The following is a 15108-nucleotide window of genomic DNA, read 5'->3' as shown; positions in this document are numbered from 1 at the left end:
GATCACATGGGCACTCCTAGACACATAAAAAAACCATTGTTAGACATTAAACATTTTTAAATTAATACCTGACACTCCTTGGCGAAGATCCTGGCAGATATGGCGGCGATCCTCGTTGCCCTGTTGTCCTCTTCGGTGGTGATGTAGGCCCTCCTAGAACAAATTAAAAATACGTTGTTAGACATATCTAATTTTCAAGTGAATACTTGACAAAACCTGGGACGACGATCTTTGGCGGCTGCAGCGGCGATCCTCGTTGACCCGTGATCCTCTTCGGTGGTGATACCCTCCTAGATTACACAACAAAACAAATAAATTGTTTTACACGTAAAATTTTAAACTTAAAATCTGAAAAACCTGAGTGACGATATGGGCAGCTCTGATTGTGGTCCTCTTCGGTCATCATGTGGTCTCTCCTAGACACACAAAAAAAACCACTGTTAGACACTGCAAATTTTAAAATTGATACCTGACGGTCCTTGGCGAAGATCTTGGCAGATCCGGCGGAGATCCTCGTTGTCCAGTTGTCGTCTTCGTTGGTGATGTAAGCCCCCCTAGATCAATTTTTATAAACGGAATTAGACATCATAAATTTTCAAATTAATACGTGACTAACCTGGGCGACGATCTTGTCGGCTCCCGCGAAGATCCCCGTTGTCCCGGGTCCTCTTCGGTAATGATGTAAACCCTCCTAGACACACACAAAAAAACACGGTTAAACATTTACTATTTTTAAGTTAATAATGGACAAACCAGGGTCGACAATCTTGGCGACTGCGCCGACGATCCTCGTTGACCCATGGTCCTCTTCATGGGCTCTCCTAGACACATAAAAAAATATTGTTAGACATTAAACATTTTAATAGGTAATACCTGACAGTCCTGAGCGAAGAACCTGACAGCTCCGGCGGCGATCCTCGCTGTCCAGTGGTCCTCTTCGGTGATGTGCACCCTCCTAGATTGCATAAACAACAAAACAAAAACATGGTTAGACACTGCAAATTTTTAATTAATAGCTGACAAACCTGGGCCAGGATTCTGATGCCTGGCGATCTCCGTTGTCCAGTGTCCTCTTCGGCCCCCGAGATTGCCCTCCTGATCACACAAAAAACGAGAACGAAAAAAATTTTGAATAACGATTTAACGACAGCCTTCAACTAAAATCTAACAAACATCAAATACAGAAATTACAATTACATTTAATCACAAAGTTCCTAAAAAAAAAATTGGTTTAAATTGATTAATGTTAGTTAATAGTTGGGATGTGCATTTGCAAATCGTGTAAAAAAGTTTGGGACGTAAACTGTGGGTAGCGAAACATAGAATTCATTGCATACAAACGACAAACGTGACCAGTGCAGATAAACAATACATGTGAGAAATCGTCAAAATGGCCGACGTAGTGTTGTGCAAAAGCAACCAGTGAGGTGGATTTTGTATTACTTAAAGTAGACCCAAGTAATGTGGCTTAACAAGTGCGACTAACTAAACCAGTGCTGAGGCAAAACAAAGTGCAGTGCTTGTCTAGTGGGTGATTTGGTATATCCACAAATTACGAAACGAAATAACCAGCTTGTGAATAAAAATCTAATCCATGTGCGAGTGAACACAGCATTGAATGCAACAAATCTACACTAGTGCACAACATGTAGGTGAGTGAGCTACTGAGCCCGCTTGGCAAAAACTTGGTTTAGATTTTTTTTTTTTTTTGTATTAAATGGCCGAAGGTTATTCTAGGTCACTGCAAGAGGTTGGTTCAATCGAGGGGGAATGGTCATAACCCCGAGCCCACGTTGAAATACAAATTTACCTTACGACATATATCGACCTTTAGAATTACGTTCCTCTACCCTAAAATTTTATTCCAGGAAAGCCAGCACGTGGAAAGTGCCTGCGTATATAAAAGACGGTAGCCAGCACTACATGTCACAGTCATGCAAGATTCTTCTAATGGAACTTTATGGTTGCTCTTTCGTGGGACGCTCCACTTGTCAGGTATGTCGTGTTTCACTTACTTCACTTTGTTTTAGATTTAACTTTGCTGTAAACATACATACTTTTACTTAGTAAAATTTGAGGCAGAAGTTTATGCAACTTAAAACAAATTTTATGCTTTGTCATTCTGTGCTAAGATAAGGATTCTTTTTCTTGATAGAGTTGTGTCAAAGGGATGCGTGCAACTGAGACCGGTCAGTTTGAATTTTTTATGTTGTTGAAGGAATTTATAGGTCAACGATTGCAAGAAAGGCTACTTTATGTAAGTAATTGAATATTTGAATGTAATACTAAATTTGTAAAGCGCTTTGAATTAATGTAAAAGAAAGGAAATAAAGTTGTGAAGCGCCATTTTAGCCACTAGCGCATCTTCAAATTTGTGTAGCAATACACATCGCAATGTATAATGACATTTCTTGTTAACATGTCAATTGCGTGCGACCTTTTTTAATTGTTTTACTTTCTATTGATAGTGACTGTTGTACTTTTTTCTTGTGTAACAATGGATTCTGATAGTTCACCAACTAAAAAAGGAAGTAAAAGCCGGGGACGAGGACGTGGGACATCAACTACGCCATCGAACCGAGGCCGGCCGCGGGGTAGAGGCCGGGGTAAACGAGCAGTTAAAGTATGTTGTTTGCAATCAAGCACAATATTTTTTTTATAGAAAAAAACTTCCTGTTTACTCATTTATCGTCTCTTTTGTTCTGTATTTAGTTGATACTCAGCGATGATGATGAATCAGAAGGTGAGGAGCAAACATCACCAATCAAAATTGTTGATACCGAAAATGAGAAACCTGTAGCTTGCAGCCCCGAACTTATTATCAAGCACCCTGAATGTAAAAAGAAGCCATATGTTTCAGTTTCCAGCAGTGATTTTAACAAGATCTTATCTAGTTGATTTAGAGGCTGACATATCCCAGCTCCAGGCACCTACTTTCACAACTATCAACAGAGGCCCCCCGGAGCCTATGCTGCACCTGACCTGGAACCTACCAGTTAACCTGATTGGGGAAAAAGTTCTCAATCCAATGATCCATTGTTGTGACAAGTGTTTGAAACCTATTCTCATCTATGGCCGCCTTGTAAGAACTCACCAATGAAAAAAACAAACCAAATATTTGTTCATCTAATACCAGTGCTGAATCTCCTATAGATTCCCTGCAAACATGTATTTTGCTTGGGTTGTGGAAGGCAAGAGGAGCACCAACCCTGTCCGAGGTGCCGTGAGAGGGTGGCGCGAGTGGAGCAAACGAGCCTTGGTCAAGTGTTTATGTGTACTCACGGTGGTTCGCGTTACGGCAATGACGGCTGTCGTCGGACTTATCTATCACAGCGGGATTTGCAAGCGCACATTAATCATCGACACCTTCGGCTCCCGCCGGAAAAGGAGCCACAAAAAATCAGCACCGTCCCTCTGTCCGGCTCTCGTGGTTCTCAGCATATGCCTGTTCTGCACAGTCGTTCCAATCTTGTGTCCGTGCACATTCAAGATCCTACGACGGGTTTGCCCAGTAACAATAGTGGTAATGCGGGAAATTATTACAACAGTATAGCACCTCCGACAAGTGCTGGATACAGTTACTCGTACAGTTCCCAAACCGGCCATTACACCAACTCTAGTTATTACGCCAATTACCAGCAGCCCGCACCTCCTCCTCCTCCGCCACCACCGCCTCAGCAACAGCATCAGTACGATGGCAATCAATCGTACGCCAATCAGTGGAGTTCAACCACCAATCAATCGTTCTATCGGTGAAAATGAGATATGGATGTCCAACAACGAGAGACAAACGGACAAGAACATGCTATCCTTAGCCAAAGTATGTTAAATGAATCGTACCCTTTACACTGTCAATGTAAAATAATTGTAATACAATGACACTGACGTAACTATCTGTTGCAATTTCTTTGTCTTTCGTCATAATTAAAAGACAATCCATGGCTGGACTGGAGGAAAAAAAGGGAGAAAAACGGACAGTATTTACAAAAAAAAATTGGACGTATGCACTAAGCTGTTGGCTTAGGAACAGATGGCTCAATTTCAACAGCAACTGTGAGAGCTTCTACTTGATTCGTTGCTTGAGTGACTTGTTCTGCCTGCACTCCAGCTTTTGGTCGTGAATCTTCTTCCAAGTTGGGCCAAGATGATGCTGAATCTGCTTGCTGGCTTAGTCGTTCGCTTAAAGCCTTAAGAGCGATTTGCCTGTGCATATGAGATTTGAAGAACAATGAAAGTGTTTAAAGCAGCTCCAGATTGCAGAAGTACCTTCGACGTTCAGCATCGTGTGTATCCGTTCCTGGGAGACTAATCGTTATTGCTGTAGGGCCGCCAACGTCATATTTCCTTATTGGCTTCCGGCAAATTCTCAATCCGACCAGTAAATTGTAGACAAACTTGGAGCAAATTTCAATTGGGGGTTGCATGACTGTGGGGAAAAAACTAAAAAGGATATGTAGAATTGTCAAAATTAGAAATGGGGCACATTATACTTGTACATTTAGATACCTGGCAAAGGTAAAATTATCTGCCATATCTCCCCTTGTGCCATTGCTGTGCCTTTGGTAGAACCGGAGATACAGCCAACCGATGACTACTCCAGTTGCATACATAGTAGGATATGCCCCCTCAAGCAAACCAACTAGGTATAGGATCACCGACAGGAGGGAAACACAGAGTGGGACATTGCGATTGGTCATCTTTCCCAATGGAGTTTTGACGACAACATGATCCGGCATCTGGAAATATATAAAGGTTTATCATTCATGTATTTTCAACATTTATTTGGCTATTTTTACCATCTGCTTTACAGCAACAGAAACAGCTGCTATGTATCCAGAGAGTCCGTGAATGTGAACTTCAAAGAGCACATCTGTATTGAAGGTAGCCATGTAAATTGCTAAGTAAAAGAAGACCCCAAAAAAGGCTACTGAGGTGTTGATCAGGGTGAAGAAGGTCAACATTTCCATCTTGCCCCATAGAGGCTCGATAAGCTTCCCACACAGCCCCAGAGTAACGACATCAACACACACCTCCCAGAAGTGAAATTCAACAAAGCAATGGGTGAAGATGGTCCAAATTCGAAATCCAGGTGGAAAGACATAGCCGGGTGTGACGGTGAGAGCTCGAACTGCGGGTTCATAATAGGATATGAAATAACCTATGAGAACCATTAGGCAGACGATTTTGACGGAAGAGCTAGTATTCCCCAGGAGGGCGGAGAGCTGTTGCTTCAAATAAGGAACATTTCGATGCAGAGTTTTCAAAGCAGCCATTATTAAAGGATATAACGGGCTTTCATTAATCAAAGAGTTCCATCAGGAATAAAACTCTTTCACGTAAAAAGAATTGTACAATCCAACAGTTGTGCGATGAACGGGATAGAACTCTTGCTACTCTCAATATTTTGACGTCGACTATTTTCCGTGCTGCGATGCCAATTTTCGTCATCCTTTGGTTACGTTACATACGTAGAACTTGTTTGATCTTTTACTAAGCGATAACGTTACTACGTCAGAGGCCGCTACAATATGTAAAACAACTAAACAGTAATTTCCGCATTGAGATCTGTCACCACTATTGACTTGAAAACTCATTTGATTACTGAACCCGTCTGTTTCCATTCTTTTCCCTATCGATTGTATTTTCATAAGTCAAAAGATAAGAAAAGGTGAAAGAGATTTTAATGAAACAGTCTGATATAATATTTTTTTTTTTGCACTTAATTTGTAGGCCGTTTTCCCATAGAATAATTCGCAAACGTAACAAATGGGATAAGAGACAAAATAGATATTGTCTAGCATGCATTTTTCTTTAAAACACAAAGCAAATCTGTGTAAAAATCCGAGACGTGGCAAAAAACCTTAAAGGTGGGAATTTAATGTTGAAAAGGGCAGAGCTTTGGTCCCTCCCCTGATGAATCGGAGTCGTCGGCATCTTTTCGTTTCATCAGTCGTCCTAGTATAGGATGGGGATCAAAGAAGACTTGGAGGTCAACAATTTTAAGGTTTTCGTCGACTTCCACCGCACAAGATCCGATCAACTCCATAAGCTCTCCAGTGGGAGGGTTGTTGCGATAAGGACCAGTCCAATGAGTCCAATGTCGCCAGGTGAAAGACACCTTAGGGGGACCTATAGAAAATATTAAAAATTGCATTTAACCTTTCGGCTTGATGAAACTAAGACAGAAATCTTTACCCGAATAGAGTTCAAGTAATTCCCAAGCAAATCCATCTGGGAAGGCAGTTTTAAAAAGTAAATGCGACGATTCGTTGGTTTCTTTTGACGCATCAAACAAGGGTGAGTTATCCATCATCATATTGTAGTTTCCGTTAACGATGTTGTTTGCCAGGTCTTTGGGCGCCCCGCCATTGGTCCGGAAAATGTAACGTTCGGGATCGACTGTACCCCAATCCTATAATTGAATTTTTAATTAATATACATTGTTTTGCAAAGTATGTGTTAAATGAGTGTACCTTTTCTTTGATTTTGTGAGTGCTCTCCATCTCCCAAGTCTTTACCAAATTTTCTACTAATTTTTCTAGAGAATCGACAGGATGAAATTTGCTTCTTTCTGCCAAGTATTTACGGTTGACCAAGTCGTAATTGGGTTTCACTGTTCTCCATTCGATTTCTGGATCGTCCATGTACATCCGTTTAGGAGTACCAGGGTGATCCAAGCTTGTAGCAGGTGAAATTTCAGTTGACATTTTCGTGGGAATCAATTAAACTTTGGAGCAAGGTACGTAATTCTATGTTCGAAAAATATGGTAACCAAGAACGTGATGGGACAATTCAATTTTACCAGCTTTTTAGGAACTGTTCTCCAGAGCAAACGAATACAAACTGAACTGTTGATGGTGGCCGGCTTTTATAGGAATCCCGCTTATGAGCGCCGCTGACGTAATGGATTCTAGGGAAAATTTTTGTTTTCTGTTACCCAAGGCCAACAAGGTGGTGCGAGAATATCTTTGCCCCGGGTAAGACCTTCGTGATGTTCATCAACATTTAACAAATAAACAACATTCTCTCCATTGGGGAGAGAAGAAACCTCCCCATTTAGTTATAAAATGAAAAACTACATTCCGAGTATTCATACTAGGAAAACATTGTTATAAAACGAGCACTTTGGATTTATTGCAGATTTTTACTTAGAGATTTGAATTGCATTCTATGCCTGCCTTCCTACCGCCTTATTTGATAGTCCTGAGCATTATGTCTTGAATCAAACCAAAAATCGTGATTCAGTCTAACTCTTTTCTTTTAGATAACCAATCGCTATTCGTTAGAGCGACCATTCTCTGTAAATTTTGGTGCTCGAAGCAATAAATTATGCCAAAATAGGATATAGAATATCGAACCATCCCGGCTAGCTAGCCTAGTGTTTTGACTACGTGGTCTAAACTACGTGCGGCTTGGCACGTAGAGGGTTTTCTATTTTGAAAAAAAAAACTCGTTGTTTAACTGCTTTACATATAAGATGGACGATGACTGGACATTTTCTATCTGAGGAAGATATCTTAGTAGTAGTCGACGACAAGCTGACTTTTTTTTCCAGTAAAGGAGGTTGTGAAACCTGTTCAAAGTCGAATGTGTTGGCTATCCGATTGTTTTGGTTGTCTGCATCGTGGCTTGTTTACCCACGTCGAATCCCGCGTTGAATAAAGCAGCCTTTGAAGGACTCAAAACGAACATCAATTTCACCAATCTCCAGCTAAACATAAAATATATGAAAACCAGTACTGGTAAAGCTTTTTGGACAAGAGCATGTTGACATACCTTGTCTCCTTGATAGAGTTCAATGTAGCATGTTGGAGAGATACACTCGCGAATGCAGTTTAGCCGATCAACACCTTCTAACAATTGGCACGATGGATTTTGTTTACACGCAGACTGGAATTCTTGAAAGTAAGTTTCCTAACAAAAGATTCAATATTTATTTATTTATTTGATACTCAGTAACTAATGGAAATGAACGCACATATTTAGGCAATGCAACGTAAGAGTATTCCTTGAACGAGTATCTTGGTATGTTTTTGGTCGATTTTATCGACTCTTGTTGGCCAGAATGAAGCAGAAGCAATTGGATACAAACAAATAACATAAACTGGGTAAATACAGGACGGTTTCGGACGTCCATCACCATTTAATATTTTTCCTTCCAACTCTGCTTGGCAGCGTGGCGGTAAACCATCAACCAATCAATACTCTCCCGGCATTGTCGAATTTAAGTTATGCAACAAAATATGTTCTGGAAAAGTTCTATACTAAAGCCATGCTCACAAAGGTTGATACTCCAGTGGGTATTTAATTAAGAGGTAGCAAACTTTGTATTCCGACTGAACTTAAGTTTTTATTTAAATTTTTTCTTCCTGTAGCTCTGCCCCATAATTTAGTTATTTGTTCTTTCGGTAGGTGGCGATTGCACTTATTTTTTTGTTTCATCAGTTCGAGGAGTGTGGGAAACGAGAAGTAAACACGCATAATCAATGCCATTTTAGACACTAGACAGTTTACGTCTTTTTATGTAACCAAATTTAAGAGTAAGGAATTACGTAAGTGTGAATAACAGTTTCGTGATACTATGGTAAAATTCATGTTTATCCTTTTAGGACTTTTCAGTTGAATATATCAATAACATATAATTAACTTGTTATTTCTACATCTTCATTATAATTAAAGTGTGCATCTTTTGCCATCTGCCCAGGCTGTTATAATAATAACCTTACCTATGGCGAGTAGTAGTCTTCTTTTTAGTAGTAAATGTGTAATGTGTTTGTCTAATTGAACCTACTAGGAATAATTTTAATAACCTAAGAAGTGAGGAATTTTGCCATCACAAGTCTTAGACGGCAACCATTCCAATGAACTAATGTTGAGTTAGTATAATCTAGCATTTACCGATTGCAACTTGCCACTTTTATAGTTCTGGAAGCTTAATAATATTAAATGAATACCATTGCTTTCCACACAAATATCCCTCTTCCTAACCAGCTTGTTTTGTGTTGTTTTTTTACTAAAACATATTGCTTTGTTTGTTTTTTTAATCAGATGTTTTCTGTTCATCAGTGATGCATTAATGGAAAGTAATGTCCACAACTTTGTATTGTATTAAGGTATCTGACTTCCCTAAAAAACATATTGAAAAAATTGGAATTTGAAGTATATAATTTTCCTACTAGTAAAACCTGCTTGTTTGCAATATCAATTGCAGTTGTCCAAAACATTTTTTTATTTTTGCAAAAAAACAAAATCAAAAGAAAATGCAAACTTGCTAGACAAGTTCTGGATAGCAACATCTTGTGGGGAAAATTCCCTGAGAGCTGTTGAACTTGAATTTTAAATTGTAGACAAGCAGCATTTATCTAATAATTTTTCCTTTGCATTTCTATTCATTCTTCGCAGCCTATAACGGGTAACTGTTGCGAATATCCAATCTTATCTACATGTTTTGCCTTCAAAATGTTAAGGTGTTTTTATTTCTTTTTTTTGTGGAAGGTTTGTTCTTTAGAGATGCCATCGTTCCCCGCTAGGGGTACAACATGTCTTTCCTCTTTCTTAAATCCCTTTGGCCGTGCCCCCAGGGCAAGGAATGTTATTGATTTTAGGGTACCCTAGTAGAGCTTAGCCCCATGAATTATAAAATAACAAAGTTTTAAGTAAAAATAATGTTTAATAGCGAGCTTGTGAAAACACTTATCGTGTATTATAGTTACATTATTTTTGTGCATTGATTACTGTCCGTTATTCGTAGAAGAAAGTATATAAATGATAAGGAAAAAAGTGACACTGGAGAGACAGGAAAAAGAGGGTAACATGGGAAAGATGGGGAAAAAGAGGCTAAGCATGGATTGGGAACAAACTTTGGAGTCGTCGGTATCTCACTGCGCGCCAACGACAGCGGCTTGGAAATTCAAGCAGAAAGAATTGAATCTTTTATTTATTTTAAGTTACGCAGATTGATTCGTCTCAAATAATAAAAAGTAACTTGCTGTGTTGGAAGGGAAGAAAAATCATGCAGCAATACAGGATTCTTGGATAAATCTTAACAGCCATCAACTGTTTTTTATGACAGAACGGTTTGGCCTTGAAATACAAAGCCACAAAAAGTGGGAAAAACATTCCTTTGTCTTACTCGTGGTCTTCTCTTCTTGCTTGTAGTTTGAGCGCGAAGACTACATTTTTTTTTGTTTCGACCACGTTTTTATGTCTGATCATGAGGTTTCATATTTACCCGAATGGGAGTGATAGTTCTTAAAAAATCGAGAGATTGCAATCACGGCAGACTTTGAAATCAAGGCAGAAGTCATGGCGCGCTTCGTTTAAGGCGACGGATTTCTAAAGTTAATTCTCTGTGCAGTAGGGGGAAAACAGGGTTAAAGAAAGAAAAGGGTCGAAAAGGGCATGATAAATAATTCGAAAGTGACACACAAAGATGTTTTTTTCTTTCAGAAGTAGAAAAAAAACGAGGGGAGCGAGAAAAGATGGCGGTCAAAGTAGGGAAAATACAAGATCACGTGATGTCTATGGCTGGCGGGCACAGCCATTAGCCAACCAGAAACGAGCTTTCAGAGGCTTCAAACATTTTCAAAAGGGGAGTGGAGATTCTTTGTTCGTCCGCCAGGTTTCCCCCCTCAACGGTTTTTCCCTTCCCTACCCCTATCGCACATGCGCCCTCTAGCGAGCGCCCCACAAGGACGACCGTTGTAAAGTGTATCCTGTGTGTGTGTATGTAGTGTGTGTGCGGTGTGGTGGGCCCAACGAAACTCAAACTTGCACTACAGTTTTTCGTTCGGATTTCGGTCATTTGCCCGCCGATTCAAGACAACAACGTGACAAACAGTAAGTTAACATCATTTCACGTCGATTGGTACTAAATTTCGTCACTGTTAATGTATTTTTAACGTGTTGTGAACAAAAAAAAGTGGCGCGGGAAAATGCCGGACGGGGCGGGCTCCGTTTTGATTCCGTCGCGCGCACTAGTAGCGATCGACCCTCCATCTTTCTTTTCTACTCCTCATTTCCTTTGCACCACCTTTCGCGCCTCTTCATGTTTACCACAACTTTTGCCTGTGAATTATGGCAAACCATTAATTCTATAGTAATATTGCCATTCTGGTTATATTGGTGCGTCAATATATTTTACCACATTTTATTTGTTAATTTGAAAACGTGTGTCTTTGGTTTTAAAGAAACTTTACGTGCCCCTCGTTTTTCGTCTGTTCCCGCCCGGCTCTCCACGTACCTTCTTGTCAAAGAGATTTGCTCCCACCCCTCGAGTAGTAGTAGCAGTAGTAGTAACAACGTAAAACGTGCCCTTGATTTGCGCGGTACTGAAGGGCATGGCCTTCACTGTTTGAAACGGCAGTAACTGCAACAATTACTTTTGGATGTATGCAATTGTGAAAGTCATCAGCATGTTTATAACTTTGTCTAATTTGTGTTCTTTTCTGATCAAAGGTGATATATCTAGCACAGTCCTGTTCTCAATATGGACATGTATTCTAATAGTGGACTCCCTAGCCTAGCTTCAACATCTTTCACCTACTCAGCCATGCATGATCCGCTGGCTCTACCAGACTTCTGTGATTTTGATGGCAAGAATGACTTGATGGACTGTAGCTTGGGATTTAGCTTCCCAGAGCTCAACTCCTTTGGTGGACTAGACCTCGACAAGCTTGACCAACTTGTCAGGATGGAAGCAGACCTAGAAAGGATTGAGCGACTGGAAAGGCTCGAAGTGGAAGTGGGTTCTCTGGACTCGGATGGAGAATCAGCCATCACCTTCCCACCAACTCTCATTGGACCTTCCTTGGGGCTCAGTGGCTGGGCTCCTTCAGACATGAGCGTAAGTCTACACTATAATGTGACCATTTTGGCATGGTTTAACCTGTATTTGTTATATGTAGATTGATTCCAGTTTAAGTCATGGGTGCAGTGTGACAGCGGCCATGGACTCTGATTCGACAGATGTGGTAGTCAACCCCTTATCAGTCTTGCCTGTCAGTAGTTCTGCAAGCAGCTTGAGCAGTGGCTGGTCAGCATTGCTCCAGAGGCCGATCGTCTCCACGGCACCGTCGACCGTCAATGTTCCTTCCCCCATGCCGGCTAGTCCGGCTCCACAGGGTTCACCCATCAACTTGCCGGCAAGAATCGCCAAGTCTATAGCGAGCAACAATAGCTCATCTGTGATGAACGATTCTGGAAGCAATGGCGCAAATAACGGAAGCGGTTTCCCCAAACCTGCATACTCTTACTCTTGTCTTATCGCTCTCGCGCTCAAAAACAGCCGAACTGGCTGCTTGCCCGTCTCTGAAATCTACCGTTTCATGTGGTACGTTTAGATAATTGCATTCTCTTTAAATCTGTCTTTACAGTCTTTAATTTTTGCATTGCAATTTTTTTTCTGCTAGTGAGCACTTTCCATATTTCCGGACAGCACCAGCTGGCTGGAAAAATTCAGTCCGCCACAATTTAAGCTTGAACAAGTGCTTTGAAAAGGTGGAAAAAATTGGCGCTACTAATCCAAATGGCACCGTAGGATCCACCCCGACCAATAGTTCCTCGACCCGCAAAGGTAAATATTAATACATTGTTTCTCGTGATAAAATGGATTGCTATTCTGGATAAAATGTAATACGTTTCCTTCCTTAATTATTAGGATGTTTGTGGACGTTAAGTCCTGCAAAGGCTACAAAGATGGATGAAGAAGTGCTCAAATGGTCCCGGAAGGACCCGTCCGCTATCAAACGTGCCATGGCCTATCCAGGTATTTTATTTTTTTTTTTTTTTCAACCTCTGTATTTTTTAAACAAAATTTCGTCAATGTACCAATTAGATGCACTCGAAATGCTGGAAAGCGGTGAAATGAAGATGGAGTCAGCTGGTGGAGCCAGCACTGAATCTGAAGACGAAGGTGAAGGCCCTGAAGAAGAAGTCGAATGCCCATCTCCACTGGCTCGAGTGACACCGCCCGAGCCCAGTCCGCCTTTGGACGACAATAAGTCGACTACTACCAACGGCAACAACAAGGAGCAGCTCAATATTGGTGTCAGCATTGTGTCCCGTTTGGCCCCACCTATTACGGGCCGAAGGCCGTCCGTCCCACAATCGGGTGCTGCCAAACCCCAGCCACAGAAAGTGTATTACAGCTTGCCCAAGTTCCAGACATCGGGCAATGAGCTCATTATCATTGGCGACACGCGAATGGAAACCATGTGAACTTCAGATGTAGTTCTCATGTGTTCCATCATGGCCCATTCTTACTTCTTCATCCTCGTCTTATCTCAATCCGCCGGGATTATCCAAAACAAAAAAAAAAACAACAAAAAGAAACAAAAAAAATCAATTATGCTACCTCTCGAAATTTCTTTTTTGTACGAGAACCTCACCGATTTTGCAGCTATTTCTGTTTAGATGTTTCAAGATTTTTTTCTGCTCCGTACTTTACCAATCACAACAGTTGTTTTCATTTTCCGTGTTGAGGTGAGGAAGGATAGTTTTTGGTGTTCTGCACGTACCTGACAAACGGCGGATTAAAACCAACCAGGGACCAGAGCTGATGATGATGACATGTGCATGCTGTGTTTAACGCTCCCATTAGATATTTCTTGCTGTATTTGACGAGATGACTCTCTCGCGCTCCACCACATGATTGGCCAATATGAAGATAAGTTGTTTCCTCTCTTTTTTTTAGTTTGTGCCTTTTTTTCACCATTACTCGTCCCTATCTGGACCCCTTATCCCCTACAGTTGTCTGTAACTTGGCGGTGATCTCCTTATTTCCGAACGTGTTTTCCTTTTATAATTATTCTGTAAGGTTTTTTTTGTTGTTTCTTTTGTCTTTTTCTCTTAAGTAATCGCGATCGATTTCATTTGACACTCGTGTATTTTGTCAATGTCGTGTGTATATAAATACATAATGAATAATTTTTTCAGAAAAAAAAACCTTGTATTGTTATTATTTCATCCTAATTGGAATTGTGTGATCTGGGTGCCTGGATAAGTGGTATAGATTACATTGGCCTGCTGATTAGTTAACTGACCGTCTGCAGTTAAAACGTTTACTGTGTGGTTTGAAGAACTGGCGTCGCCTAAAATAAACAAGGTGAGTGATACGTTCAACCAAAACCAAACAAAAATCATTACCATAAGATTCTTCAGTCCCTTCTTCAAATCCATCAGCTCCAGCTGTCCTTTCTCCTTTAATTGATTCACGATACTTTTGAAGATAATTCTTAAGTGGTTCTACATAGTTATCAAAACCCAAGGTAGACATGGCAAAGAGGATATCTTCTCCATTAATAGTCTTGCGCTTTTCCTGGTGACAGCGTTCACTAGCTTCACTGGTGATGAAACTGATAAACTCTGAAACACACTCTTGAACACATTCCCTAGCATCCTTGGCAATCTGGAACCATTGATAACAATTGTAAAGCTGGTTTTGTAGGGTCAAAGATCCTATTAACCTAGGGCTAAGCGTAGTGCAACTTTGAACAAGTTTATCATAAGAATGTGAATCGTACCTTTCCTGTGCGAGGAATTGTTTTCTTCATGATACGAGCTACATTAGCAATTGGCAGAAATCTATCCTGTTCCCTGAGCATAGGGTTGGAACGGTCACTTCCATCTCCATCACCAGAATCATCTGCATTGTCTCCTCCCATACTGTTTTCACCTTTCCATTGATAAGTTAAGATTTTCATACATGAAAACTCAAGAATTAATTTTAGTTTTTACCATCGCCATCAGATTGCACAAATAATTGTGAGTCCGAGGAGAGGAACGTCGCACCCAAGTCTTGATTAGCGTCATTCCCATCCATCATTTTTAAATAATAAACGAAACTGAAAAAAATAATTTGCGAAAACTTATCGGAACTGTGAGTTGAATTTTGTCCAGAAAAACAAGGACGTCCAATCAGTGGCCGAAGAAAATGCGATTGGCTGTAAGCGTCATCAACAAAAGGAATGCAACTGCATGCTCTTGGCATTAGCCAAATTGCTTTAATAAAGAACTATTTGTGAATGCCTGCCATTGGAAAAATTCTTGTTAGAAGTATGGGAATGAGAAAATGTCGGGCCATAACTTTCTTCAGGAAGCTAATCTTTG

At 40.5% G+C, this 15108-nt stretch overlaps 4 protein-coding genes across 6 annotated transcripts; 2 read left to right on the top strand and 2 right to left on the bottom strand.

Moving 5' to 3' along the window:
- Positions 1–2375: 2375 nt before the first annotated feature.
- On the top strand, positions 2376–4056 carry LOC130694343 (E3 ubiquitin-protein ligase Hakai-like). Of its 2 annotated transcripts, XR_009001992.2 has the most exons (5): positions 2376–2623; positions 2713–2836; positions 2895–3082; positions 3154–3820; positions 3932–4056. XR_009001992.2 is itself a non-coding variant. In XM_057517415.2 (4 exons), the coding sequence occupies exons 1-4, from the start codon at positions 2498–2500 to the stop codon at positions 3754–3756; spliced, it is 1041 nt and encodes a 346-aa protein (XP_057373398.1). In that variant the 5' UTR covers positions 2376–2497; the 3' UTR covers positions 3757–3890. The 2 variants fall into 2 exon arrangements, 1 of the variants encoding a protein (XP_057373398.1); XM_057517415.2 differs by lacking the exon at positions 3932–4056 and having other exon boundaries at positions 3154–3890.
- On the bottom strand, positions 3850–6896 carry LOC130694339 (transmembrane protein 115-like). The gene is made up of 7 exons (XM_057517408.2): positions 6474–6896; positions 6196–6412; positions 5898–6129; positions 4797–5292; positions 4507–4736; positions 4267–4440; positions 3850–4203 (listed from the first exon to the last, which is right to left on the bottom strand). Exons 1-7 carry the CDS (start codon positions 6705–6707, stop codon positions 4008–4010), a joined length of 1779 nt encoding a protein of 592 aa, XP_057373391.2. The 5' UTR covers positions 6708–6896; the 3' UTR covers positions 3850–4007.
- Positions 6897–10716: 3820 nt separating this feature from the next.
- On the top strand, positions 10717–13623 carry LOC130695065 (forkhead box protein N4-like). Of its 2 annotated transcripts, none has more exons than XM_057518181.2 (6): positions 10717–10839; positions 11458–11845; positions 11907–12331; positions 12411–12574; positions 12659–12766; positions 12836–13623. In XM_057518181.2, exons 2-6 carry the CDS (start codon positions 11489–11491, stop codon positions 13216–13218), a joined length of 1437 nt encoding a protein of 478 aa, XP_057374164.1. In that variant the 5' UTR covers positions 10717–10839; positions 11458–11488; the 3' UTR covers positions 13219–13623. The 2 variants fall into 2 exon arrangements, with proteins under 2 accessions (XP_057374164.1, XP_057374163.1); XM_057518180.2 differs by lacking the exon at positions 10717–10839 and adding an exon at positions 11224–11389.
- A 243-nt stretch (positions 13624–13866) lies between these two features.
- On the bottom strand, positions 13867–14884 carry LOC130695232 (nuclear transcription factor Y subunit beta-like). The gene is made up of 4 exons (XM_057518349.2): positions 14737–14884; positions 14523–14674; positions 14146–14407; positions 13867–14090 (listed from the first exon to the last, which is right to left on the bottom strand). The coding sequence occupies exons 1-4, from the start codon at positions 14822–14824 to the stop codon at positions 13963–13965; spliced, it is 630 nt and encodes a 209-aa protein (XP_057374332.1). The 5' UTR covers positions 14825–14884; the 3' UTR covers positions 13867–13962.
- Positions 14885–15108: the final 224 nt, after the last annotated feature.

This window comes from Daphnia carinata, chromosome 4, assembly GCF_022539665.2.
Source record: "Daphnia carinata strain CSIRO-1 chromosome 4, CSIRO_AGI_Dcar_HiC_V3, whole genome shotgun sequence".
Lineage (NCBI taxonomy): Eukaryota > Metazoa > Arthropoda > Branchiopoda > Diplostraca > Daphniidae > Daphnia > Daphnia carinata.
The sequence above is the reverse complement of the archived record's forward strand: the minus strand, read 5'-3'. Positions and strand labels throughout refer to the sequence as shown.

Excerpts from the sequence above, each read along its gene's own strand:
- LOC130694343 (XM_057517415.2), top strand. The coding sequence starts at position 2,498 with ATGGATTCTGATAGTTCACCAACTAAAAAAGGAAGTAAAAGCCGGGGA. Across the intron at positions 2,624-2,712 it reads GGGGTAAACGAGCAGTTAAA|TTGATACTCAGCGATGATGA; the intron begins GTATGTTGTTTG and ends TTCTGTATTTAG. Across the intron at positions 2,837-2,894 it reads TATTATCAAGCACCCTGAAT|TTGATTTAGAGGCTGACATA; the intron begins GTAAAAAGAAGC and ends GATCTTATCTAG.
- LOC130694339 (XM_057517408.2), bottom strand. The coding sequence starts at position 6,707 with ATGTCAACTGAAATTTCACCTGCTACAAGCTTGGATCACCCTGGTACT. Across the intron at positions 4,441-4,506 it reads GATAATTTTACCTTTGCCAG|TTTTTTCCCCACAGTCATGC; the intron begins GTATCTAAATGT and ends TATCCTTTTTAG. Across the intron at positions 4,204-4,266 it reads CACGATGCTGAACGTCGAAG|GCAAATCGCTCTTAAGGCTT; the intron begins GTACTTCTGCAA and ends TCATATGCACAG.
- LOC130695065 (XM_057518181.2), top strand. The coding sequence starts at position 11,489 with ATGGACATGTATTCTAATAGTGGACTCCCTAGCCTAGCTTCAACATCT. Across the intron at positions 11,846-11,906 it reads GGGCTCCTTCAGACATGAGC|ATTGATTCCAGTTTAAGTCA; the intron begins GTAAGTCTACAC and ends TGTTATATGTAG. Across the intron at positions 12,575-12,658 it reads TAGTTCCTCGACCCGCAAAG|GATGTTTGTGGACGTTAAGT; the intron begins GTAAATATTAAT and ends CTTAATTATTAG.
- LOC130695232 (XM_057518349.2), bottom strand. The coding sequence starts at position 14,824 with ATGATGGATGGGAATGACGCTAATCAAGACTTGGGTGCGACGTTCCTC. Across the intron at positions 14,675-14,736 it reads TGTGCAATCTGATGGCGATG|GTGAAAACAGTATGGGAGGA; the intron begins GTAAAAACTAAA and ends ATCAATGGAAAG. Across the intron at positions 14,408-14,522 it reads CAATTCCTCGCACAGGAAAG|ATTGCCAAGGATGCTAGGGA; the intron begins GTACGATTCACA and ends CAATGGTTCCAG.